At 36.8% G+C, this 26,130-nt stretch overlaps 3 protein-coding genes across 4 annotated transcripts; all 3 read left to right on the forward strand.

Moving 5' to 3' along the window:
- Positions 1-3,220: 3,220 nt before the first annotated feature.
- On the forward strand, positions 3,221-6,507 carry alpha-Cat (catenin alpha). Its single transcript, XM_014235856.3, has one exon. It carries the CDS (start codon positions 3,407-3,409, stop codon positions 6,143-6,145), a length of 2,739 nt encoding a protein of 912 aa, XP_014091331.1. The 5' UTR covers positions 3,221-3,406; the 3' UTR covers positions 6,146-6,507.
- Positions 6,508-14,991: 8,484 nt separating this feature from the next.
- On the forward strand, positions 14,992-18,225 carry LOC106618201 (uncharacterized). The gene is made up of 5 exons (XM_070108886.1): positions 14,992-15,213; positions 15,444-15,524; positions 15,607-15,969; positions 16,988-17,111; positions 17,183-18,225. Exons 1-5 carry the CDS (start codon positions 15,135-15,137, stop codon positions 18,132-18,134), a joined length of 1,599 nt encoding a protein of 532 aa, XP_069964987.1. The 5' UTR covers positions 14,992-15,134; the 3' UTR covers positions 18,135-18,225.
- Positions 18,226-20,732: 2,507 nt separating this feature from the next.
- Positions 20,733-22,570, forward strand: LOC106618193 (uncharacterized). Of its 2 annotated transcripts, none has more exons than XM_070108154.1 (5): positions 20,733-21,047; positions 21,107-21,178; positions 21,236-21,571; positions 21,633-21,759; positions 21,849-22,570. In XM_070108154.1, exons 1-5 carry the CDS (start codon positions 20,969-20,971, stop codon positions 22,555-22,557), a joined length of 1,323 nt encoding a protein of 440 aa, XP_069964255.1. In that variant the 5' UTR covers positions 20,733-20,968; the 3' UTR covers positions 22,558-22,570. The 2 variants fall into 2 exon arrangements, with proteins under 2 accessions (XP_069964255.1, XP_036230752.2); XM_036374859.2 differs by having other exon boundaries at positions 20,735-21,047; positions 21,879-22,570.
- The last annotated feature ends 3,560 nt before the right edge of the window (positions 22,571-26,130 follow it).

The following is a 26,130-nucleotide window of genomic DNA, read 5'->3' on the forward strand; positions in this document are numbered from 1 at the left end:
TCAATGAAGGACTTTAAAACTTGAACGGAATAATCTGTCAGGTATAAACAGAAAACAGAGTTTGCAAGAGACTCAATCCTAGACAATTCAGAGACACAAAGCCTTTCCAATCTTTTAAAATGGATTAACCAGTAGAAATATCAAATTATTGCTGGGTTACTTCTTATAGAATTTATATCTGAATGATTTGAAAGACATATATACTCCATACATTCCGCTTGTCCTGAAAGGACTCTCTTTCATTGGCACCAAAAATTTATGATATTATTTTTCTGACGTTAGATAAATAAATAAATTTTATCTCTAATGTTTGCCTTATAAAGAGTGAAACAACAACACATTGCTTTTTCTTTACTTTAGTTTAAGATCATCAATTGATTTAACTTTTTAAGACGACACTCAATAGAAATAAGTATCTTTAAGAGAAGGAGAGATTACCTGAGAAATTATGAGGTTATAGAATCATCCAACATAAGATAATCCAAGGACATAAAAGACATTCCACAAGTGTCGTGCCTTTGTTTAAATATACTCGTATATTGTATAGGAATAAAAAGGCAAAATCATATCTCTCTTCCTACAGTCTTCTCTACTCGCCTTATTATGTAAATTCACTCGTTTCTAAATCTGCTTGGTGAATATAGTATTAGATCAATGAATTTTTTCGCCTTTAAGCGTTGACTACAACAAGATAAAGTTCCGAAACATATCAAAAAATCTATCAAAGGTTTATTTCGTGTCAAAAAAGTTGAGCTCGTCAATCAAAGGCCAAGCCAGGCCAAATCCGATAGAAAATGAGTGATTATAAGTTAAGAAAGTTGTTGCGGGACGTAGGCCTTTAAATACTGAAGATTTGTGGCAAGTAATCTAAGAAAAATGTTTTCATAGAAGCCTTGCCACACAGATGAGTTGTTTATACTCAACTCATTACTTAAATTATTTTAAATACTGTCTATTTTCATTAAAAATATAATAATAATAAATTATTACTACATTATTAAAAGTATGGAGCTTAGAAATATTTATCGGTACTGCTCCTTACAGCAGGAATTTCATATTTCGTTTTAGGCTTGGCTTACTCCTACTATTTTTACTAGCAAGTGCTTCAATTTTATATTACATATCCTAAATTTATTAAGTAATATTATTCCTAAATATATTTTTTATAAAAAAAATAGTAAATATGGCAACACCAATTTCAATTGAAGCATGAATCATACCTACGAAACAGCTGAAACTCCACTTTTTATAGCTGTTAGATACTTTTCGTTGTATCAGAGTATTCATATATACATTTCTATATACATATCTATGGCTTGGCACGACTAAAACGCTCTTGTGGATCTATATCTATATTTATGCAACATGGTGCGCTCCAAATACGCTGTAGATACAAAGGGTATTCATGCAACAACAATAAAAACTTCAGTTATAAGCACGATGAAATGAAAGATTTTTGATTTGTTGAGAATTTTCCATCTACTTCCCGTACAAATGTATACAGCCATATGAATATATTTTTACGATACCATTATATACTCATTTTTCTATCAGACTACGCGGAGCCTTGGCCTTACCATGCTTTGTATTATCCGATGGTTTGTATTATTTAATCATTTCAAATGTACGCTGTTTCGTGAATAGCCTCTATGTGTGCAGCACAATGAGGGTTGACATTGCTGAGCGCAGCGCTATGAGAGAAAACAGGTTTGCAGTGTCAGAATACTGCCGTTACAGAGCGCTAACTCACTCATGCAAGCAGAGCACTCTCAGCAGCGTCTACTACAATACTCTGACGACTGCGGATTCAATAAGCAAAGCGTATGCTATACCCTGAACAGTTATTGAGACTAAATCTAACTATTGTACATAAGTTTCATCGTGTTGTTGCTGCAGTAAAAAAGAACTTAGAGACAGTATATTGACTCCAAAAAATAAAAACAACGTAAATTTTTTTAAAAAACTCATATGAGATAACTGCGAGCTTCGTGTGCGATCAAACGGAATACTTCTTTGTCAAAGTCAATATTTTAAAAATAGTAAGCAAATACCATTCCTTAGTATATATATCTGCTGAAAACTATCCTTAACTAACTTGGCTAAATCTGTGTTGGGTATATACATATGGTTTCCACTCTACTCAAACGCATACACACACACACACACACAATGCTTAAACAAGCAGACGTTATTGATCGCTCTCTTTGCTACCTGCTGCCGTGGCTGCTCAGGCAGAGCCAGTTAAGGCAATGTTTTTCATGGAAGCATATATGTAGATATATAAATATGTATATCTATAAAACACTATATATAAAAATGTATGTACACAATTTTTCAGGGAATCCATCTGCGGAACAGTCAATCAGCAATTCTGCATTATTCATTAAATTTAACGTTTCAGTGACTGAACTAATATAATTGAAAATTGACTCGCTCCACACTGAGAGTCTTTGAAAAATCGTTAAATGCAATCTGAGTTGCCTAAGTGCCGTCCAAGCATTCTTCGTGTGCATAGTACATATTTACATTAGGGTGTGCAGTATTATTTTTAATTATAATTTTACTTTTGGGTAATATTTATTTTAATATATTAACATATTTATTCGAATTCGAATTAAGAACAAATTTTAAGACCGTAGATCTGGAAAATATCTCATATAAACTACGTCTTCAAGTCTGATATGAAGATGAGATCTAAAACTGAACCTAATATTTGATTCTAAAGTTAGTTATTACCGTTTTTTCTGTCACCTTGCTAAATATTGAAACGATTTTCATTATCAAGTAAGTCTTTTAGGCTTCACCAGGTGGTTTAAAACAAGTAAAACTCGACAAACTCGAAAACAGCTAAAACGAAACTTATTTAGGTCAAACACTGCTTAATATTGAGCGGAAAATCGATTCATTTTTTTCAAATATTATTTTGAACTGTTATATTTTTGTGAATATAATGAAGCAAAACAAAAATTTTATAAAATCAAAATATATATTTATACAAAATTTTCAAATGGTTGTGTCTTTACATAATACGAAAGACTCATATGTACCAAAATCTACATTTAGTCGTAATGAACCTCCTAGTAAAATTTCCTTTTCAACCACCCTAATGTGTTTCCACAAACCACCATTGAGAGCTCGTTGTAATGAGAGAGCAACTGAGGCAGCGCTCATACGCCATACATAGCAAACTGCAGATACACAATCTTTCAACGCATGGAGAGAGTTCGTCCAACAACTGGCCGGGAGTAATAAACGAACAACGGACGCGAATTGATTTCGGTGTAGTCGCTAAATATTTACGTGCACGTATATTTTTGCTTGATAGTGTAACCAACCTAGATATTTTGTTTATACATATTTCTTTTTTGGTGTGTGTCTTTTACACATTCTATCGCCTTCGATTACCATGATGGGCGTTGTATCAGACTTTGGGCAGATAGCTACTAAATGGGATTTGAAGAATCTGGAAATCCGCACTATGACGGTAGAGAAAACATTGGAGCCGCTGGTGCTGCAGGTGACCACTTTGGTAAATACAACAGAGCCGAGTAAGAAGAAGAAAGGCAAATCGAAACGTGCCAGCGCACTGGTGGCATCCATTGAGAAGGCAACCGAAAACTTCGTCATCAAAGGTGAACAAATTGCTTATGAAAATCCGGACATAACACAGGAGATGTTGGCTGCCGTGGAGGAGGTGCGTAAAACCGGTGATGCCATGAGTATGGCGGCACGGGAATTCGCAGCTGATCCCTGTTCATCGTTGAAACGTGGCAACATGGTGAGGGCTGCACGTAATCTACTATCGGCCGTCACCCGTTTACTTATATTGGCGGACATGGTCGATGTACACTTGTTGCTGAAGTCCTTGCATGTCGTCGAAGATGATCTGAATAAGCTGAAGAATGCCTGCAGTCAGGATGAGCTATTGAATAATATCGAACAGTTTGGTGAGAATGCCGGTGAATTGATTAAGCAGGCTGCCAAGCGGCAGCAGGAGTTAAAAGATCCACAATTGCGCGATGATTTGGCTGCGGCACGCGCTATGCTGAAGAAACACTCAACTATGTTATTCACCGCTTCCAAAGTGTATGTGCGTCATCCGGAATTGGATTTGGCAAAGTTAAATCGTGATTTCATATTGAAAGAAGTGTGTGCGGCAGTGAATACGATCAGTGATGTGGCGCAAGGCAAATCCTCGCAACCAACCGAGATTTATAGTGGCGCTGGTGAGTTGGCAGCAGCTTTGGACGACTTCGATGAGGGTATCATTATGGACACTTTGACCTACAGTGAAGAGCATTCGCGTCAGTTGCTGGAGGAGCGTTTGGAAAGCATCATTAGCGCGGCCGCTTTGATGGCAGATGCAGATTGTACGCGCGATGAGCGACGCGAGCGTATAGTCGCCGAATGTAATGCTGTGCGGCAGGCGCTGCAAGATCTACTCTCCGAATATATGTCGAATATTGGACAGAAGGATCATACACCCGGGCTAGATAGAGCTATAGACCAGATGTGCCGCAAAACGCGCGATCTACGACGACAGCTGCGCAAGGCGGTTGTTGATCATGTTTCCGATTCATTTCTGGAGACATCTACGCCACTAATCGATCTAATTGAGTGCGCTAAAACGGGCAATGAGGTTAAACTACGTGAGAAGGCAGACATATTCACCAGACATGCCGAAAAGTTAGTGGAGGTGGCCAATCTCGTGTGCAGCATGTCGAATAATGAGGATGGCGTTAAAATGGTACGCTTCGCGGCATCGCAAATCGAGAGTCTCTGCCCGCAGGTGATCAACGCCGCATCGATTTTATGCGTGCGTCCCAATTCGAAGGTGGCGCAGGAGAATATGGCTGCCTACCGGCAAGCATGGGAGGCGCAGGTGCGCATACTAACAGAGGCGGTGGATGATATCACAACTATCGATGATTTTCTGGCGGTCTCCGAGAATCACATACTGGAGGACGTCAACAAGTGCGTCATGTCACTGCAAATGGGCGCGCCACAAGAGTTACGCACCACAGCTGGCGCCATACAGGGACGCTCAGCGCGTATTTGTGATGTAGTCGAGGCGGAAATGGATAACTATGAGCCTTGCGTTTACACCAAACGCGTGATGGATGCTGTGCGTGTGCTCAAAGAGCAGGTGATGGCCAATTTCGCGCAACGCGTTGATACCGCTGTAGATGCTTTGATCAACAATTGCAGTCGCGATGTGGATGAGAACGATTTTATCGACGCATCGCGTCTGGTTTACGATGGCGTGCGCGAGATACGACGCGCAGTGTTGATGAATCGCAATTCGGACGAGCTGGATACGGACACCGAATTCGAACCGGCTGAGAATACGATGTCAGAGACGCGTAGCAAATCAAGCGCACAAGATGGTGGTCCCACAGTGGATGAGTATCCCGAGATTAGCGGTATTTGCACAGCGCGTGAAGCTATGCGCAAGATGACGGAGGAAGATAAACAAAAAATTGCCCAACAAGTTGAACTTTTCCGACGCGAAAAACTCACCTTCGACTCCGAGGTGGCTAAGTGGGATGATGCTGGCAATGATATCATCTTCCTGGCCAAGCATATGTGTATGATTATGATGGAAATGACAGATTTTACGCGCGGTCGTGGTCCCTTAAAAACCACCATGGATGTCATAAACGCCGCCAAGAAAATCTCCGAAGCTGGCACGAAACTCGACAAACTAACGCGCGAAATCGCTGAACAATGCCCGGAAAGTAGCACCAAAAAAGATTTACTCGCATATCTACAACGCATAGCGCTCTACTGTCATCAGATACAAATCACATCGAAGGTTAAGGCTGACGTACAGAATATCAGTGGCGAATTGATTGTCTCCGGCTTGGACAGCGCTACATCATTGATACAGGCAGCTAAGAATTTGATGAATGCTGTCGTGCTTACCGTTAAATATTCTTACGTCGCGTCAACGAAGTATACGCGTCAAGGCACCGTTACATCGCCTATTGTTGTTTGGAAGATGAAAGCACCGGAAAAGAAACCGCTGGTGCGACCCGAGAAGCCCGAGGAGGTGCGCGCTAAAGTGCGTAAAGGTTCGCAAAAGAAGGTACAGAATCCCATACATGCTCTGTCGGAATTTCAAAGTCCCGATGGCGCGGTCTAAAGTAGTATAACATAGCAATATATTTATGACATTCTTGACATTTCTCACACAAAACGGAAATGTATATATTCCTGGGTATTAGTAGGCGTATTACAATTCATGTCCGCTTGCAAAGTTTGACTGAATAAATATGAATAAAGACAAAAAACAAATGTAATATTTCGATTTCCCGAAAATGACATGCTAGTTGGAAGCCTACATAGCAGCACGTAAAGTTCACTTCAAAGTTTGTAGAAGCTTGTAAAATGAGCTGATTGGAGTAGCGAGCGGTTTGCCAATTCTATTTCGCTGAAGTCATTATTTTTTCGGCTTTACCGTTATTTATATGCTCATTTTTATAATTTTTATTTTACTATATTTAATTTATGACATATATCATTGCAAAATATAAGAGTTAATAAAAAATAAAATAAACTACAAAAAAAATATTTTTTAATTATCATGGTTGTAAATTATATGTGAGTATGTACCTATGTACATAGGTATGTGTGTATGTTTCGCGAAAATATTTGCCAGAGTAAATTTTCATCTCTTGTATATGAATGAGTAGAAATAGGCGAGAAAAAACATAAACAATGTGCTGTCACGGGATTGCACAGCGCAAACGTCAATTCTTCTTTTATAACATTTTTACTCGTATTCGCTTTTACCCATTTCCTTTACACGCTTTATATACACTTCTACTCAGCTATACGTGTTTTCTGCCGCAGTTAGGTACTTATCGTATATATGTGCGTTCGAATACCTAGAAAGGTCTGCTGCTGCTGGGCAAGTTCACTCATACCCTGTAGGAAAAGGTGAAAGTAACATTGAAGGTTATACGAATTTAAGCAATAATCCAAAGAAATTTCATTAATGAATATTTTTAATTTTAAAACTGCGAATTTTGCAAAATTTTGTATTATTTTCATTTGCATTACTTTTCTTAACAATTTATTTTAATTCTAATTATTTATTATTATTATTGTTATTTTTTATACTTTAATATTAATTAATTTAAACTTAAGTTATTTCTTATTCTTTTGTTATTATTTTTTATTTATTTTCTTTTATTATTTTTATATATATCTGATTTTTATATATTTATTATTGTTTTTTTTATTTTTATTTTTATACTTTAAACTTTCTTCTGCTATTAAATTTGTAGTATGCAGAAAGTGTATACACTCAACAGCAAATTAAATTCTAAAAAAAATTAAAATATTTATAAAATTTTGAAAATACCAAAAAAATGCATTTTTGGCGAAAACAGAAAGTCTTCAATAGCACTTTGTTAGAAAAAAATATAATAATATTTGTATTTTACCGTAATATACAACTGCATAATACTCCGCTTCGAGAAACAAATAAGTCTGCATATTAAAGAATTTACTAGAGTTTCTTTGCGAGTTTCTATAATTTAAATCTTCGAAATTCTTAAGTCAAATGAAAAAATATGGGAATGGACTACTCTATAGGCATAATAACGTAACAATTTAAAAGAAAATTAAAATCAAAGTCTCCATAAAAAGTAGTGATTAAGGTTTCAACAAATTTTAATACTGAATATATTATATATATATATATATATTATATCATCCAAATATTATATAAACCTTTCCGATAAATAATAAAAATGTTAACCAGTATTTTTCATAAAAATCGACCTTATATACTCACAACGATGACATTTGTCTAACCGCGACGAAAATTACTTTAAAAATATTTACCCTACAGGGTTGTTTGACTGTGACATTTAATATGAATCCAACGGTTCGCTCTCTATCTCTCATTCTTGATTTCGTTGTGCTACCTTTTGACAGCAGCTAAAACCATTTCGTAGGGTTGCTTACAATGACAGTAAAATAGTAGAGACATATTTGCATACATATCTACGCAGAAATCTGGTTATTTACATATACACATATGTATATATGCGATGTCGAAATATATTAATTGCTATTTACTTTTGTAATTAAAACAACTCATTTATGTTGTAGAAATGTATCTGATAGATATAACTAAGTTATATCTGTGTCAATCGCTGTAAATATGTATATATGTTTAAAATTGTACCATCGTGCAATGCCTTTGTGTGCTCTCTTCAGCTGCAGCTGCCAATGTTGAGAGCATATAGTCAAGCAGTGAGAACATTTAAAACGAGCGTTCTATGAATGAAACAATTATTATTGGGTGATGCCACATGTATTTTTTTATCATTATTAATAAATTCTAAATAATCAAGCATTTAATATAAAATTAAATATTTTTTTTTTTTGAATTGTCTCCAATTTTTAGTAAATTATTTAAAAGTTGAGATATGGATAAAACTTTATACGGATCTAGATAAATACTCGTAACTGCCATACAAACTGATTTAAGGAAATCAAGTTCTTGTTAGGAATTTTTTGTGTTTTTGTGAAGGGCATTATAGCTTCGATGCAATCGTTTTTCTTGTTCTGGACTGACTCTGACACCGCCTTTTTTCATCAAAGACGTCATTGCAGGCTATCCCTCACTGTCGTCGAACACATGATTTTGAAAGCGATATGCAACCCTATTCGACGGGCGAAAGTGAATGAAAATCATCGATGATTAAATAGTCTAGCTTATCGAAGTTAGTGGTGGTAATTGGCAATATCTTCATATCATTTAGTTTGCGCCGGCTCTAAGCCAACCAGCCGGAGAAATGTTATTTGAACTTAACGTTGGATATGCCTTTTTACGGGGCGAATTCTAAAGCCAGTGCCCAACATAACCAATTTTAGCCTGGCACGGTGGCTGATTCAAATACATATGTAGGAATTTTTATAATATATTGGCTCTTTATTTTTCAGTCGCGACCTAAGGATTTGCTAAAGCTTGTACTAAAATCTTCCAAAGAAAGAAACAGTAGTTCAAGTACACACTTAGATCTTCCGTATACAATTGATAGTTCGGTTCAGAACCTGATACGGATGTCGATCGTTTCACGAGCAAGAAGAGGATGACGTCTGCAAGTTTGCGACGGTATCAAACTAGCTACGTTAAAAATAGTAAATTGAGAAGGATATGACTTTCATATAGTGCTTTGAAACTGTAGTGGTATGGTGGATGAGCGCTAAGTCTCTGAGGTGACTATAACGGCTATCGATAAGAAAATGCAAACCGTGGGGCGGTACCAGATAGCTAAGTATTTGAAGATGGAAATGGTGGTAGACGATCCGCTCTGAGGCACAGCTTAATAACTAACAGGTTAAGGGAGTAATCTCTCGGCGCCACAGAGTCGTTAGTATGAGTGGATGCGGCGGATGGGTGGATCTTAGCACTGGTGCATAAATACCACCATAAAAGCGACAAGAGCACTATACGAAATTGAGTGCTGAAGGTCACTCGCACTGATGCATTACTGAATTAAGTCATATTTCGCACTGAAGAAGAATGCTGCAGTAAAAAGCTGCGTTACTTTCAGCGCGCAGCTGCTTAATCATGTGCCAAATAAGCAATTGATATTCAAAATGAGTGTCACAGCAGCAGCAAGGCATTGCAAATTTCGCATACAATATTCAACACCCACCCAATTTGATATGCAACACGCGCTAATATCGAACACGCGACGTGCAACATGAGAATAATGTGCGAATACCGCACGCCGCGTCATTCCAAAGCCTCGCAAGCAATAAACAATGGAATGGCAAATAAGTTCGGAAGTGCAAAAACAACAACGAACAAGCGTTATAGAAAAAGCAGCGTGTGCAACAAAGCGTAACGGGAGCTAAGCCGCGACAAGCGTTTGCAACAAAGCGACAACGGCATTTAAATGCTGCCCCCTAGCAGCAATAATATCGACTTTGCGCGCCACCAACCGTCGGAACAATGCAACAAAAGCAAACACCACTCTGACTCGGGTTGTGTGGTAAAATGACAGCAACGCGACCTTTGCTGGCGACACGTACGCCGCGCCAACACTGCCAATACACTGGTAGTATTGCGCATCGGTGCATTCACGTGTTTGTGTGTGTGAGCGCGCACGCGTTTTTAGCACCAACTCGTTCGCACTAATATCGCGCAAATACCCGCACGCAAATTGCACTACTTTGGTGGCAATTGCAAATGCACGCGAACATGCGCGGATGCGGGCGCGTTGGTTGCACAACGGCAGCAACAACAGCTGTGATGCTGCTGCCAGCGATTCATTCGTTTGTTAAATTCGGAATGTCGGCAAATTTGTCGCCAGCGGCTGCCAACATGCCACGTGCAACGCGCGCTAACGCCGCACCGCGTCACGCCGTGCAATTCCAAAGTGCCAGGTGGAATAGTGCAAATGCAACACCCACACACACACACACACATACACTGTTATAACAGTTGTTTGTGCTCGAGCGCGAGCTTAACGAATTCGACATCAGGCTACAATTTACTTTAATGAAGCCTTGCTTGCTCACACCGCGTTCACGTTGGCTGGTGGGGTGACGGCGCTAAAACATTGCTCGATGCAAATGAGTGACAAATGCAGGCACATACACACCGACACACATGTAGACACTGCCATTGCTACTGTCATAGCCAACTGAATCTATTTACAAATGTTTAGTTTTTTTTTGTTTTTGTAATTTTGTCTATTTGTTTTGTGGCTGAAAGGTTCAATGGAGTCGGTTACGTGGCAATTACCCTGCTGTCGGTTTCGTTTTGATAATAAATTTACCTCGTTTCGGTTTAACCTTGGTCCATTAATTTGCCACTGCAGCGAGTTGGCTTAGTAATGAGCAGGGCACACACCCAAAAGTGCATAGGTGTGCGTAGTATTTCTCCATTTCCGCACAAATATAAGTATTTCGAGTAATTTATTGAGAAGCAGATTAAACTAGAAATTATTTTCCTTAAAATGCAATAATTTGGAAAAGACAAGTAGTTAATACCTTTCAAAATAGTAAATAATACGAAAGACCCTAACCTCATATAATATTATGCGGAAAAGCTTTAACAAACGGAAGCTCGAGTTCCCTTTGGGCTTTGAGCTCTGAACCAGACATCACATAAGAGATCAAGTGCAATGATAGTCTGCTAAATAATCAACGTAGATCAAATTGTGGAGAAAGCATTACTCAGCAATGTCGCCGTGCCGGAAGAAAGTCCGCTAATTCTTAAAACACCACTCCCTATAACTGAGGAACTTCAAGCAGTAGCAAAAAAATAATAAAGTCGTAATCTGTTCTCCACTGGAAAACTCACAAGTACTTAGTCTCAGCGCACTGATGCATCCTTCTCGTCCTGTGCATAGCTCACACTCGAAGATCATGCTCCGATGTATTAACAAAAGTTCTGAGCTCTTTGAGGTCACTTAACGATCCACATTCATATAATCGATCGGATCAGATTCAAAAACCGTTTAGAAGGCACCGAAAACCCATGCGATATATTTCTTTATACCATATACATATCTACGTAAAGCCGTGTTTAATGAGACAGCTCGGAAATCGAGAGGTTGTACCAACCGAGGCGCAGAACTGCCTTTAATCTGGCGAGAATGGCCGAACTAAGGTCCGTACGAGATCAGATTAAAAAACACTCTCAAATAGACTTCAAAACAGCTGGAAAATTTGGTTTAGAAAAACAAAAAGACTTGAAATATTCGAATAGGAGTTCATCAAGTCGCATACTGGAGATCAGTAAATTTATTTTAGGTGTCTAAATTTTCACCTCATAAGAATATACGTATTGACGCTATTCCACTCTTTTGTGGTCTGATACAAGCCGCTTTCGTGTTTACTTCAAAAATTTCGCCTACAACTCACAAAAGAGTGACAGGAGTTCAGTCATCTGCAGTTTGCTGTTGGTCAGCTAGATATTCCATATAGATATTCCATAGGAATTTAGAGCTTTTAGGAGCTGCACTCTGTACTTATTGTACAATATGTCGGAGGACTCCACATAAACATTAAACTTTGTCATCTCTTTATTGTTTACCCTTAAATTGTAACGCATTTTTCTCTTTTTTGTGGTTAAGTTGTAGGTTAGTACTTTCTCTACCGTCTTTCCCTTCCCGTTGTAAATTCAATACTTGTCTAACACAAAAGTTTTCACCGAAAGGTCACTAAAAGTTTTCTAGCAAATCATAACACATACTCGTACTCGTTTTCTATTCCGTCGGGCAGCACGTGTATGAGATATTCGCTTGGAGAATAGACTTGCGACAACGTTATCATAGTAGTACAATTTATGCCAAATGTTTAATTCAAAAATCACAACTTCATCAATAATGCGAGGGCGATTGAAATGAGAAATTAGAAAGTAAAAAAAAAAAATGAAAAACGCTTTAAAACACTGACCGCAGCAAGAAATCGAAGAGCGCATTGGTTATGGTTTATAACGAATTTATAATTTATGAGCTCTCCATGGGTGTGAGTCAAATAAAATGCTTTGTACCACATCACCACTTCCAGCCAATTGAGTTTTGCAATTCCACACCAATGCATCTGCCGTCATTGTTCCACCCCAATCCCTTTTGACTGGCGGCACCACACAGATTTGCTAATAAATGTATGTGAATACAAGTGCTGACTTTTCTTCTATTTTCATTGTACCTTGGTACGTGTGCGCCCTTTTATTCGATTTTATTTTCATCTGCTTTCATTAAAATTCAATAATTTTGCCATTTGCTTTAACGCTCGAATTAATTTCCCACAAAATCTAGTAATTTGATCGAAAATTACATGTGAGTTATATGCGTTTGTGGTACGACTGGTGAGACAACAGGTGAAGGCAAATAATTTTTCGCTGAGATTTTACAATATGAGGAAGCCTTCTATCTTTATTTTTCGACCCGAAAAGGTATCCTATGGAAACTTGTGTTACTGAAGCCTTCAGCCCATTTGTATGGTATTGCCTGACCCTCTCGGCAGATGTGGTCATTATCCATACTATCTATCAATTTAAAAAGACGCGTTCTGACGGTTTCTATCAAATATCGTTTAGATATCGGAACGGCAACACAGTGTATAACCAAAAAGACGTGGCATTCGGATGCAGATGTGTTTCCACAATAGATAAGGTAATATGAAGATGTCTATAACAATGATTTAACGAGGCTTAAGTGCTCCGAAATCAGCTAGTGATGACTACCTTCTTATGGATTGGAACTTTTAATTCTAAAAATCCTCTGAAAAGTTCTCGGTGCGCTCAGAACTGCCTTTGACTTTATTGATGAATGAAAGCTTGCGAAAAACGTTAATATATATTATCTCCCCATGAACCTACTCATTTTTCGGAACCGTTGATAACCGACCAGATAACTGAACGATCAGAATCAAGTGCTGCTTTAACGAGATATCTTCAAGAAATTCAGCATGGCTTATTGTCTTAGACACTGGTGCCATCTCCGGTGATATTATTCAGAACGGATCATTATAGCATATAGCTGCCATACAAACTGATCGATCAAAATCAAGTTCTTGAAAGGAATCTTTAATAATAATAATGTTATTTGTGAAGGCTTTAGCGTTGGTGCAACCAAAGTTTCTTCTTTCGTTTTTTCTTGTTCTCAACTCAGCTTGTGAATTCCTCATTTTTCAGGCAATCTCTCGAAAGTTTTCCAAAATACAACCATTACATATCTCTGGGCTTCTTTATAGGAGTACCATTATTTCTGAAGGTGTGTTCGACATCAAAACCACTTGAAAATTTTATCTGACAATATACGCTTCACAATCAGCTGGCTTCGTCTAAAATCCATTAGCCATCATACCTGTGTCTTAAAACCTGCGGGAATTTCCTTGGTGTGCTAAAATTAAGCCAAACAAAACATAACAAATAGAAGAAGAAATTCTACTAATAATTATTTCTATCACCTTCCTTTGTATTATCTAAGAAAAATGTCTGAAAATAACACTCTAAATTCCATCCTACACACACAGATAAATGTATACATATGTATATATGTATGTATATTCAAGTCGAGCAAAATAACCCTTAGCCACACCCTCCGTTTTAAATTTAAATATTCACCTACATCTACATCAAGCTAATTCTTATTCATCCGCAGAAGTTCTCTCACAAACATACATACACAAAAGCACATTCTTACCATTCTTAACATCCTTTAAGGAAGATAAGCATAAAGAGCATAGTCAGTTTGGCAATAAAAACGCGAAATGTTTATTAACCGTGTTAGACACATAAAAAGAATTACAACGAATAAAATGATATGTGAATTTTTATTACACTAATTGTGTGAAGATAAAAAGTTATGAAATGCTTACCAAGCAAACAGGAAGCGCTCACATCATACAGGATACTTTAGTGTGGTGCTTCCAGAGAGAAAGCGGAGAAGTTTTAAATCATAAGAGGGTTTTTAAAGAAGTGTGTATGAAAAATTAGATAAAAGCTTGAGAGTGCTTTTGGAAATTTTTTGTCATTTTTGTGGTATCGAAGATTATATTAGCTAATCGCCATCATTTGGGACCATTAAAAACGGCTATCGTTTTGGATCAACCCTAAGACGCAATTCGGATTTTCTTATATTTAATGTGAAAGCTCAGCGAAGCGTTGTATAACTGATTTTCAATGAGCATATCTATATTTTGCCTTACTGAACATTTTCAATTTCTTTTGATCATTTATATACTACTTCCGGGAGTAAACGAAAATGTTTAAGACAAAAAGATCCATCTTTTAAAGCTCTGAAAAGCATTATTCTATGATTTTTTAGGTTTCGAGGCTTCGGTATCAGCTCAGAATGTAACCAGTATAGCTAAGATTATATTGCCTGAGCTTCTATAAAGCTCAATTTTATTATATTATGTTTGGCAGCTCCAAAAAAGTTTCGAAGACTGGATATAGTTGTCAGTTTTTGCTTTTGAATTTTCTAATTAATTGAAGTTTCGTCTATATATAAATGTACAAAAACAAACTATTTCTTATTGACGACATTAAAATTTTATTGCCTGAACTTTTATCAAGAAAATAATAAATAAAATATACTAATATCGATCTCAGCTTTAAATTTAACAAATTTTGATTTCCCAACCGTAAAATGTCCGTTAAAAAGTGCGAAGGTGGTCAAATAAATTTTCTCTCGGAACGCCTCAACATACCGCTTTTATTAGCCACACGTGAGTGCAAGCGAAACTACAAATTAGGCTAAGCACATAGTGAAAGAAAATGCAAAGCAGCGATTAAGGCAAAATAATCGTTAAAAACTGAAAGACACTATTTAAGTCGCACAAGTTTCTAGAAAATTATAAACAACTAGTTTTTAACACAGCCGAGGCCTTGCTCTTCACTCCATTGCATGCTTAGCCTAAATTGCCTTGATCTAAATAAGCTTGATTCAACTTTACAGGCAACAGCTTTAAGCATGAACGCGTTATATCCAAATATATTAACAGTAAACATAAATTCTATACAATGGACTGCATTTTAGGTAAACCTATATATAATGCTATATAGCTATATAGCTATATTTCAAAAATGCCAGATCTTCAGTTTAAGTGTTGCTTTCACAGAGAAAGGCGTCGAAACGCGTTCGAAGGAGCGCGCGCGTAAACTCTTAGGTGAATATCCTGAAAGCACTGGAGCATGCGCTAGCCGACGCATGGCTAATACCACACGTGCTGTATCCGATTTCAGCACCTTCCACCTGCCACCAAATATTTATAATACCTCTAAGGAACCATATGCAAGTCGTCGTGGTTTGGGTGGCGCATATTGGAGAAAATTGAAGAAGGAATATCAAACTGATTTCCAGGAATATAATAAATACACAGCACCGAAGAAGACAAGAGATAAGTGGAAATTGTATAACGTTTTGAAATTAACGGACCGCTTCAACTTGCCACATAACAAGCATAAAGGAGTTTTTGTAAGCAGTAAGTGTGACGCTGTGCGGAATTAACACAAAGTTAGAATAAGTTATTTTGGCTCATGCCCAAAGCGCGTTTCCATAAATCGTTTAAACTAATATTACTGTAAACTCATATCTGAATAATCAGCTTTCTTGATGACTATTTATTATAGTCAATAGATAGGCATGATTCCTCAAATGTCTACCTTCTATAGATATATACTGCGCGAAATACTGAGTACTTAGCAGCTTAATTGAGAGAGATTTAATGGAAACTCTTATATCTGAATAATTAGTTTTATAGTAGCTGTGCACTATAATCAACCGATCTTTTCATTTGTCATTGTCGCTTTTCTTTAAATATATTATAATTAAGTTTTTCACTGAATTGTATGTTCTTAAAAGTTTAATCAAAAAAGTTCTCTTGGAAAACATTGTTTTCGAAAAAAACGGTTGTATGAGAGTTATGTGATATAATCATTCAATCTTAGTAAAACCCACTAACAAATTTTGTTAAATTACTACCAAATACTTCATTAAATTTCATATTGTTAGCTACCACGGTTTAGGAGATATAACACAAAATCGCGTTTTTGAACAATCGGTTGTATGGCAGATATACGCTAAAGTCAACCTGCTTTGTTGATTTTTATTGTCCAATATATGCTGATAAATGGTGAAGTTTTCACAAAATTTTGTGTTCTTGGCTTTTCAACTGTAGATTTTACAGGTTAAAATCTCGTTTTTGAACAGTTAAATATATGGCGACCATATCTAATCGTCATCTGATTTTTATGATTTTTTCAATACATATTCAACTTGAGACAGGTATATATTCAACGCAGTTTCATGTTTTTAGCTGCTTGATTATAAAAGTTATAGCACAAAATCTGGTTTTCGAACTTTTTTATATGACATATAGATATATGTTCTAGTCGTCCGATCTGATCGGTTTGCACAAAAGATAAACAAATAATTAAGATACACATGTGTATCAAGTTTAAGTTTGATAATCTTAAAAAGTATTCAACTCTCCCACACAGATGCCCGCCTGCGTCCCGCCACCACACGCTGCATGGTAACCGATCCAGTGTTGGTAAAACGCCTACCCACAGAACCGTCACCGGCGCAATATAACGTAGTAAGGCACACGATCAAATATAACATGTAAGTATGTATGCATTATTGTAAAATATATTAAGTAATTGTGTTATAAACACCCTCACCCCACAATACAGGTCTAAGCCAGTACACACGCCAAAACAGAATCCACATTTGTTTCTACGGAACTCCTGCATACCCGAAAAATTGCCAGGCCTAATACGTCGTCACTTGAGCTTCGAACCAGGAGTGGGGCGCTATGAGGTGCGCTTCCCGAAACATTGCGCTTGTGGCAAGAAAATCTTCACACCAGGTCTGCCGTTAATCATTGATCGTGAGAAACGCAAGAAATTTCGTCGTATACCATATAAGAAAATCAAGTCTCATTTGTACTGCGCACCGGATTTTACGCATGTCATCGGTCATGGGCACACGTATGTCTTTCGTTTGCCGGGTTCTAAGAAGCATCAACCCAAACCATTGGATAAGTCGCTAAAGCGATTGTTTTCTCCACGCGCAGCACAACAATTTCACGATTATAGATATATAAATATGATATTAGCGCCGCGCCGTAGACGTTTATCCTACTTTCCGTCATATATAAATCTCTATCGTGAGCAAAAAGTGCGCTTCAATTGCATTGTAAAGGTGACTGTAATACGTCGCCCATTGAGTAAGGGCAAGAAACTGGGTTTCGGTGGCACCGCCAAACGTTTCTCATACGTCGATTATCACTCAACTGTACTCACAGCGGCGCAGGCACGTCAGATTAAAGAATCTTTACCCGTCGAACGTCAGCTGCAGGATTATCCTACAACACGCACACCTTTGACGGAGATCAAACCGCGCCTTTTGGAGTGGTATACAGAGCAAAAGAAAGAAATCCGTCCGATTTTTGAACGTAAGGGGCCTGCTAAGTTACTACAGCTACCACAGCCAAAATTGCTAGTCACCGAAAAGGATTTGCTACCCGACCTAAAACCTGGTGTCGCATATAGACCGCCGGTGTTGTATAACAAACCAATCGATATCCATGAATTCTTCAAAACAGCGACGACTACAGATCAAGAGACTGTAGATGAAAACTGAAGTGCGTTCGATGTTAATATGATGTAGCGTTCATAAATTTTTTGCGAAAATGCAAATAAATATATTTCTCGAGCTTTAAATATAGCAACAACTGTCTTTATTACTTAATAGAAAACCGTGAACAGTTAGAATTAGTTCTAAGCACCGAGAACATGCCCCAAGTTCTCAATTTAAGAAAGTTGATACCGTGGACTTATGTATTCTTCAATCTAAAAATAATCACTTTTGAGACCTTTTTCTAGGGACTGCAAGAGTTTTTGAGTAATTTTGTTGAAAGATATTATATATCGAGTATATCAGCTTTTAAAAAAAGCTCCCTGTATTTTGAGTATAACACGACATGTACCAAATACTCGTAAGTTTTTGGTATTCGAAACTTTATTCCCTAACAAATAGGTAATTAAAGAACTTGTAAGAAAGCCTCCACATTTTGAGTGATTAGATTTGGTATTACTGATCACTGTTCTCTTCTAGACCGCCAAAGCTCATATTAGTAAAAATTAGTGTTCTTAGAAAAATATGGCTCAAAGCTCAGCAAAACCTTCAGTAATGACGACCTATATATAACTACATATAAACCCAAAAATTGTTTAAAATTAATGGAACGGCACTTTATAAAGACATTCGATTCGAAATTCAGAAATCTCAGTAACCTTAAGAACTCTGAGACCTACGTCAGAGAACAAAATTTGAGAGATTCCAAAAGAAATTAATATGCTCAGGGTACAAGAACTATTAGACTATATTAGACCAGGCTAGGATAGATATACTACATACTTTATCCGGTAGATATTATTTACTAAGATGAGAGCTTTATTAGCTAAAAGCATACAGAGTCCTACTCTTGTAATTCTTAAATCACAAAGTGAAAGACTTTAATTCCAACGCGAGCTATTGTAACAGAGTTTTTCAGGTCTATAAATTTTTTATATTTATTAAATACTAAATGAAAAATTCATAAGACTTTCTCTCTTGTATGAAACTAAGGCACACATAGCCCCAATCAATTACAAAAGTAAATTTGCCGATATACTTCCTGTGCTCTGCTACGTATTCTAAAGAAACTTGAGTTCATATTTCATATACCATTATTACACTTTATGTGTGCAACTTTGTATGTACATATGTAATTTTATTTATTAACCCAACCATGATATATAAACCGAGCAGCGTAACCATAAACTTCGAGAAACAATTTTACACATTTCAGTCACTTTTAGAATGTACTATATTAGAGCGTAAGAGACGATGCGAGTTCATATGAGCGTGATGAAGATGTTGAACGTGCTGCCTGTCGACTGCAAATTGCATTGCCTGCACTAAATCTTCGATTAACTGCAAATAAATATTTGCAAGCATACCCATACGAAGAAATTTCAACGATTGGTTGGTTGGAAAGTAAAAAGCTTCAAGGCAATCATGTTGCGCTCTCTTAGTTGGAGTCAGCGAGCTTGTGTATTTACAGTAAAAACTTATAGCTATAGTAACTATTTTATGGGCAGGCGAATATTTATTGTTGTTGGATTAAAGAGCTTAAGTCGAATAAAGGATATTGGAGACATACAATACCGTCAAAAATTTCATAATATCGGCAGTTTTGTTAAGAAAACAAAGGAGTCGGAGTTTCGATTTGATGATTCCAACATGTGTGATCATATATTCTGCAGTTGAGCAATAAAGTAACCGAAGCAATTATCTCAAGCTTAGTAATGGACGATAAATAAAGACGAACGATTACTTTTTCTAGTGGAATTATTACGGTGTAAGTTCTTGCTAGGCTTTATAAATTGATTTAATTTCCAGACTGAATAGGAGGAGTGTAGAGACGACGACTCTAAAGACTAAAGCGACCGGCAAGCTCAAATGACCCCATAGACTACTAATGAAATCTAACAATGAATAACAGAGTGTGCCAAGCCACAATTTTGGTATCAATGTTGGTAAGTTACTAGGCACGTTTCCAAGTCTCAACTAGAATACTTCTCTGATTTGAATATTCAAAGAAGTCATAATACGACACGTTTTTTATTTGAAAATCCAGCCATCATGAGGTTAAACAAGGAGTTTGGAGCTCTGTACAGTTTGGAGCTCTGTACAGAGCTCAGTAAGTACCCATCCTCAAAATGTTTACGACGCAAGATAGTTCAATCATTTACTCGAAGAATATAAAAGTGTACAGCTATCCGAGATCAGAAAGAATTTTTTTCTAATACGTTATTGTTCGACCCTTCAATGATTTCGGTGCACTGTGCCAGTTTGAGTGGACTTTTTAAACAATTTGGATCGTCGAATCATTCAAAAAAGTTGCATTAAATTACGTAGAAATTAAGGAACGGTATCAGTTACATTTTTACCTCTAAAAAAAAGAGACTAAGAGTTGATATCGCCACTACATATATTGTTGTGTAGTTCTGATTTATTTTAGTAACTTTCGGGTATTAATACCCTTTATAGGGCAAACAAACCAGAAGGTGGGTCACAAATAACAACTGATGATATACATACCTACTCAAGTAAGAGAGCGAGCAACCACTTCCCTTCTATTAAAATTTGGTTAAGAAAGTAGCATACAATACAAAACGTCGTTTTAACTGTAGAATTAATCTTAGTATAAATTTTATAGAAATAAACAATTAAATAAATTTTTATTTTTTGCAGGGCCTTGCAATAGTAGAATAATATACAATAGTAATATAGTACAAGATAATATAATATTAGTAATATAGAGAGAGGCAGAAGCTATTTTTCTTAGTATATATACAGACTTTTCGGAATCATATATATATATATATATATAGACCTTTCGAGATCATTCAGAAAACGTATGTGGAAAAATGCACGATCAGTACTGCAGGCGTAATGAAATCAATTTCCTAACGGACCGTCTGACCCTACCACTATTCCTAGCCACCCGTAAGTAGACACTAACGCCTTGTAAATTTATATAAAATTAACCAGTTTACTGCTTAAAGGCGTCAGCTCAAAAAACAATTATGAATATATAACTAGAACTGAGGAAATCATCAAGAAAATGTGTGCAGCAGGTATGAAAAACGCTTTTCTTATAGCGCCACACCACTCACATAACAATTCTTTTCCAGAGAAGCAACCAAATACGAAAATGAGAAGCGTTTATGAAAAACGCATTGGAAAATATGCAGAAAATCCCCGACCCTGTATAAACGTGCGACGCATCAAGGTGGTGCGCGACCATAGTGATACAAAATATTTTCATTTACCACCGAATATCTACGAAACTGACAAGATACCGTTTGAGAAACGACGCGGGTTAGGCGGCGCTTACTGGCATAGATTGCCTACGAACAAGTTGTCATTAGGTAATAAACAAGTCACAAACAGACAGTTCTATAACATACCGCGTGATATTGATCGCTTGACAGATCGGCATAATCAATATAAAGGCAAATTTCGGACAGGTGAGTGGAAAAGGCATTCACAGTAGTATTTTAAAATAAAATATATATTTCTCAAATTTAGTGACACCGAAAAGTCACGGTAGAAAATGGCATTCGCAGAGCGATCTCGCCGAAAAACAAAGCGATATTGCATATAACGCTCCACCAAGCCGTCGTAATCTAAATTGGCACATAATATCTCAACACTAGTACGTATTCTCATTTATTAATATCTAAGAGACACTCTCAGACCTTGTCAAATATTTTATGTCTGGACTGCGCCTGTTTGATTTTTAAGCTTTTGCTCCCACTTTCTCTCCTCAATCAGCACTCCACGGACAAATGCAGCTAAATCAAATCCACATTTATTTTTACAAAATTCCTGTGTACCAGAAAAACGAATGAGCTACATACCGCGTCATCAAGGCTTTCAGCCTGCCGTTGGTCGTTACGAGCTCGCCATACAACACGCCAGCAAACGAGTTCCTCACTCGAAGACCAAGAAGAAGCGCAGCAATTCACAAAACGTAACTAGCGATGTACGGCGACGTCTACTTCACTGGATGCTGGATGCAGCAACGCTCACACAAGCGCAACTATTTAAAGGCGAACAGCAAGCGCAGCTTAAAAGGGAATCCATATCGAGACGCGCACAAAAAGTAATGCCAGTCAAATTAGCAAATATTCGATATAACTCAATTATTCCGGAGCGGAGACTGAAAACTAATGCTGGCAGTACTAAGTCACCAGCTACACATGCAGCAACAGCAACCAAAAAATTGCAATTAAGCGGCAAAGAAGCGGTTGTACAAAAACAGTTTGTCGCTAAAACGGAGTACAAACGTAGCTTCAAATTTCGGCCACTTCCCTCGCCGAAAGTCTTGGCTACAAAGACAGAAATCTTCGCAAATTTATGCTCTGGTGAAACTCCGCGCTTTTATTTTAGTAAGCTTGATATCAATAAGTATCTGAAAAAGTCAACTGCAAATAAAACTCAAACCAAATAACCTAAAAAGCTTATTCGAAACTATTTAAAATACTTCTCAAAGGAATGGATTACTATAATATCTTAGTTTAGGATTTGTCGTAGTAATGACCATGGGGGGGGTTTTAGTATTGCTTAACCTGATTTCTATTGAAAAGATCCGAGAAATTTCGCGAAATCAGAGCCAAGGTGGTATATTTGCAGTCCTTCGTGTCCTAGAAAATATATTAACATACCTATTATATATATCCTTAGAGTAGCCTGTAGAAACCATTATTAAGGCCAACTAGAATATGTCAAATATTTATAGCGACCTTGGTTACTCCTCTTTCTAATCTCTTTCTTTATAAATTGCCCCCTATATGGAAAATTTACGCCTTATATGGAGATTCGGCTTACTTTTTTCCAACGATTGAGTATTAGCAAGTGCCGTAACTGCCCAAAGGAATCTATGTTGGAGCTACTTACAAGTTGTTCTGGCTTTCATGACTATAGATATTAGTAGAAGTAAGTATCAATTAAAACTGTTTGCGTTTTCTGTGCTACGTCTGAGGCTGTTAGCGTAACTATAATTATTCTATACAAACCTTAACCACGAAGATCTTAAGCCTATTTAGTACATAGTAATTACATGATTTCATGCGACCTGCACACGAAATTTTTCAGCTTTTTCTTTGAGTCATTAAGAAACCTTCTATCTACTTGATCCAATTATCTAAATAAATCCACGAGTATGATAAATATCCAAAAGAATACCATTAACTTCAAAAGCGCTCACAAATTTCTGCAACTAAAAATAATTAAAAATTTAACGAGAGCATTTTAAATTTTAGTACGAGCATTACATATCTATGCTACATTACATATGTATATATGTCTATAAATATTAATAAGTGAGTAGAATTTTTTATGTGCATGTAAATATTTATATATGCCAACAGATTACCAACATGTATCCAGAATCAGACTGCAGAACGCGTACTCCATGCGTGGCATATAAACGAGTTAACATTTCGCTGAAACGAAGAGAAAAAAAACTGCATAAGTGAGTAAGATAAGCGTATTTGAAAGAAGTAATTTTTAAAATACACAAAAAAGTAGCGTTTGGCACACAGAGCGCCACACCAACCGACGCTCGAGCAGCCGCAGGTGGATGCAAAATATGCAATGAAGGCAGCTTACAAATTCAGCAAGTCTTCTATTTTGTAACCTACTTCAGAAAGTTTTCTAAAAAAAACTTAGCGTTCTACTAGCCTCCAAATGGCTGATGACTTTATGTGCGATAGACTTTTTCTTGTTGGAAAGACCATTGGAGTTACGACGATGCTGCCGAAAGACTGATTATCTTCTCTCGACAGCAGTTCATACATTCCGGATTTATATCAGACGAAAGACTAGCTTCTGAGCATTATTAACTAAAATTACTTTTGGAGTTTTTTGCCCGGCCACAGTGATAATAATAATGGGATTTATAAGCCACTCAGAGCGAACTATGACTGAGAGCCCAAAAAGATAGCTATTTGGCAAAAGCTCCAAAAAAAGTTTCGTGGATTCAATATGTACATGGTTTTGTAAGGTATTTTTCAGTTGAATCTATATCTCATAGCCCGAACAAAATACTACTAGCGGCGCTCACGAGTTAAATTGTATGCTCTATTTTGAGGTTTTACTTGTTAAGCGCCTAAAAGTATGCTTCTGATATAAAAGAAACTTAATATTTTATAATAAAAGGTTTTCCATTAGGTTGTTGACTGCGGTCTTAATAATTTCGTTATAAAAAAAGATTGTAAAGCTAATAATGTTTGAAGTTACTGCTTGGTGTGATTTACTGGATCTCTACCAAAGAAAAGTCGAGATAGGTTAGACTAGGTTAGTTCACACTGGCTGTCTGTCACGCCATACATAAACCTACATGTACTTTGTAATGCCAGATGGAGGTTCATTATTAATGTGAGCTGAAGTTTATGTCAGGACGTCAACACTTGAGTTGAATAGAGACTTGATATCTAATTCTTCATGCAGTCTCTTGAAGAAGCTAACACAACTTAGTAGACTACTTCAAATGAAGATGTCAGATTTTTGAAATGCACACGCATATTTGAAAAAACGTAATTTACCTCTAAAAAAACACCCTACATTTATCGCCAACCACCGCCGCCACCATTGCTGCCATGCTCGTCGAAAAAAATGATAATGTTTACATAATTCGCATAATCTCCGCTCACTGCAGCATTTTTCTACGCACACACATTCTCTAACACTCCCACACACACATATACACAGATATTCCCACATATCAGCGGCCAACAGCAACAACTGCGTTAAGTACGGCCGCCGACAACACGCGTTCTTAATAAAGATGAAACGGAATTCGTGATGTGCCTTTTATATTTTCGCAATTATCATAATATTTTCCACTTTTTTTTGCAGCGAAAGGTGGCAGAAAGCAGGAATTTATATAAATATATGCATTTACATAAAAAGTGACTTGTCGGTTTTGCCACGCAGTGTAAAATATCCAACAAAAAGAGTGGAATTGTAACTGCAACATTAAAGTGCTGACACTTTTTGCCGACTCGCATAGCACTTGTGATATATATTTTTATATGTACATATGTCTCCATGTAAACCGTAAAGTACAGTTAGTTTTGCGGCTCAAACTAAATACCGCTTTTTGTAATATTTTATTTCGCGCGCTACTTCGGCAAAATGCTCACATTTAAATTAAAATGCCGACAAGTTTTTAAGCGATTTATTTCTTTTCCACTTAACGCTGGCAGATTATATTATTAGACCTAGAATATTCATGTAGTTGATATAAAGAATTTAACGTGGAAAAGTAACAAAGTGAATCGAGCTTTATTAATCCGGTTTTTTTTTTGAAGTACCTAAATATACATATGTATATTTGTTGTCTGAATTGATACAGATGTCTGTACTTTAAAGCGTCTGCAGAAGCTTGGTCTACTTCGAGCTCGATTTCCCTCCCAGTTATTGCAAGAGTAGACAGGTTCAGGCAAAGCACAGTATCCGAAAGCAGGTGATTATGCTTTCAAAACCTATCAAGCCTGCGCTCTTCTATTCAATCTGAGTTCGAGAACAAAATAACCGATTTGAGGGTTACTCGAAGTTAGTTTACAAATATTTAAAGTACACACAGAGCTGCCTGAGCTCTTAATTATTGGAAGTAATATTAAAAAACATATCATTTAAAATTTGTATGGCTGTTGACTAGCTTCTTCTTTTTGCTTTGTGCTATATTTCTTGCCATTGTACTGTAAGTGGGAGATCTCACAAGATTGGAACGATCATAGAGTGATCATATACAAAGTTAAACGTTCTCTTATCATACGTGTTTTTTACGAATATGATGAAAAATACTCACTACTTATCCCAGTTTCGTTTCCTTAGGATCTAGAATATTCTAAAACCGTATAAATAGCAATACAGCTTTGTTTCTATATGTATATATCACCTACCAGTAAAGCGAAACTAGGTGTCGATATTACACAGCCAATATATAATCGATATTATTTATGTTAATCAGCATCGATATTTATGTTAATCAGCAATTGGCCATGGATTTCGCTAATAA

Source organism: Bactrocera oleae, chromosome 4, assembly GCF_042242935.1.
Source record: "Bactrocera oleae isolate idBacOlea1 chromosome 4, idBacOlea1, whole genome shotgun sequence".
Classification (NCBI taxonomy): domain Eukaryota; kingdom Metazoa; phylum Arthropoda; class Insecta; order Diptera; family Tephritidae; genus Bactrocera; species Bactrocera oleae.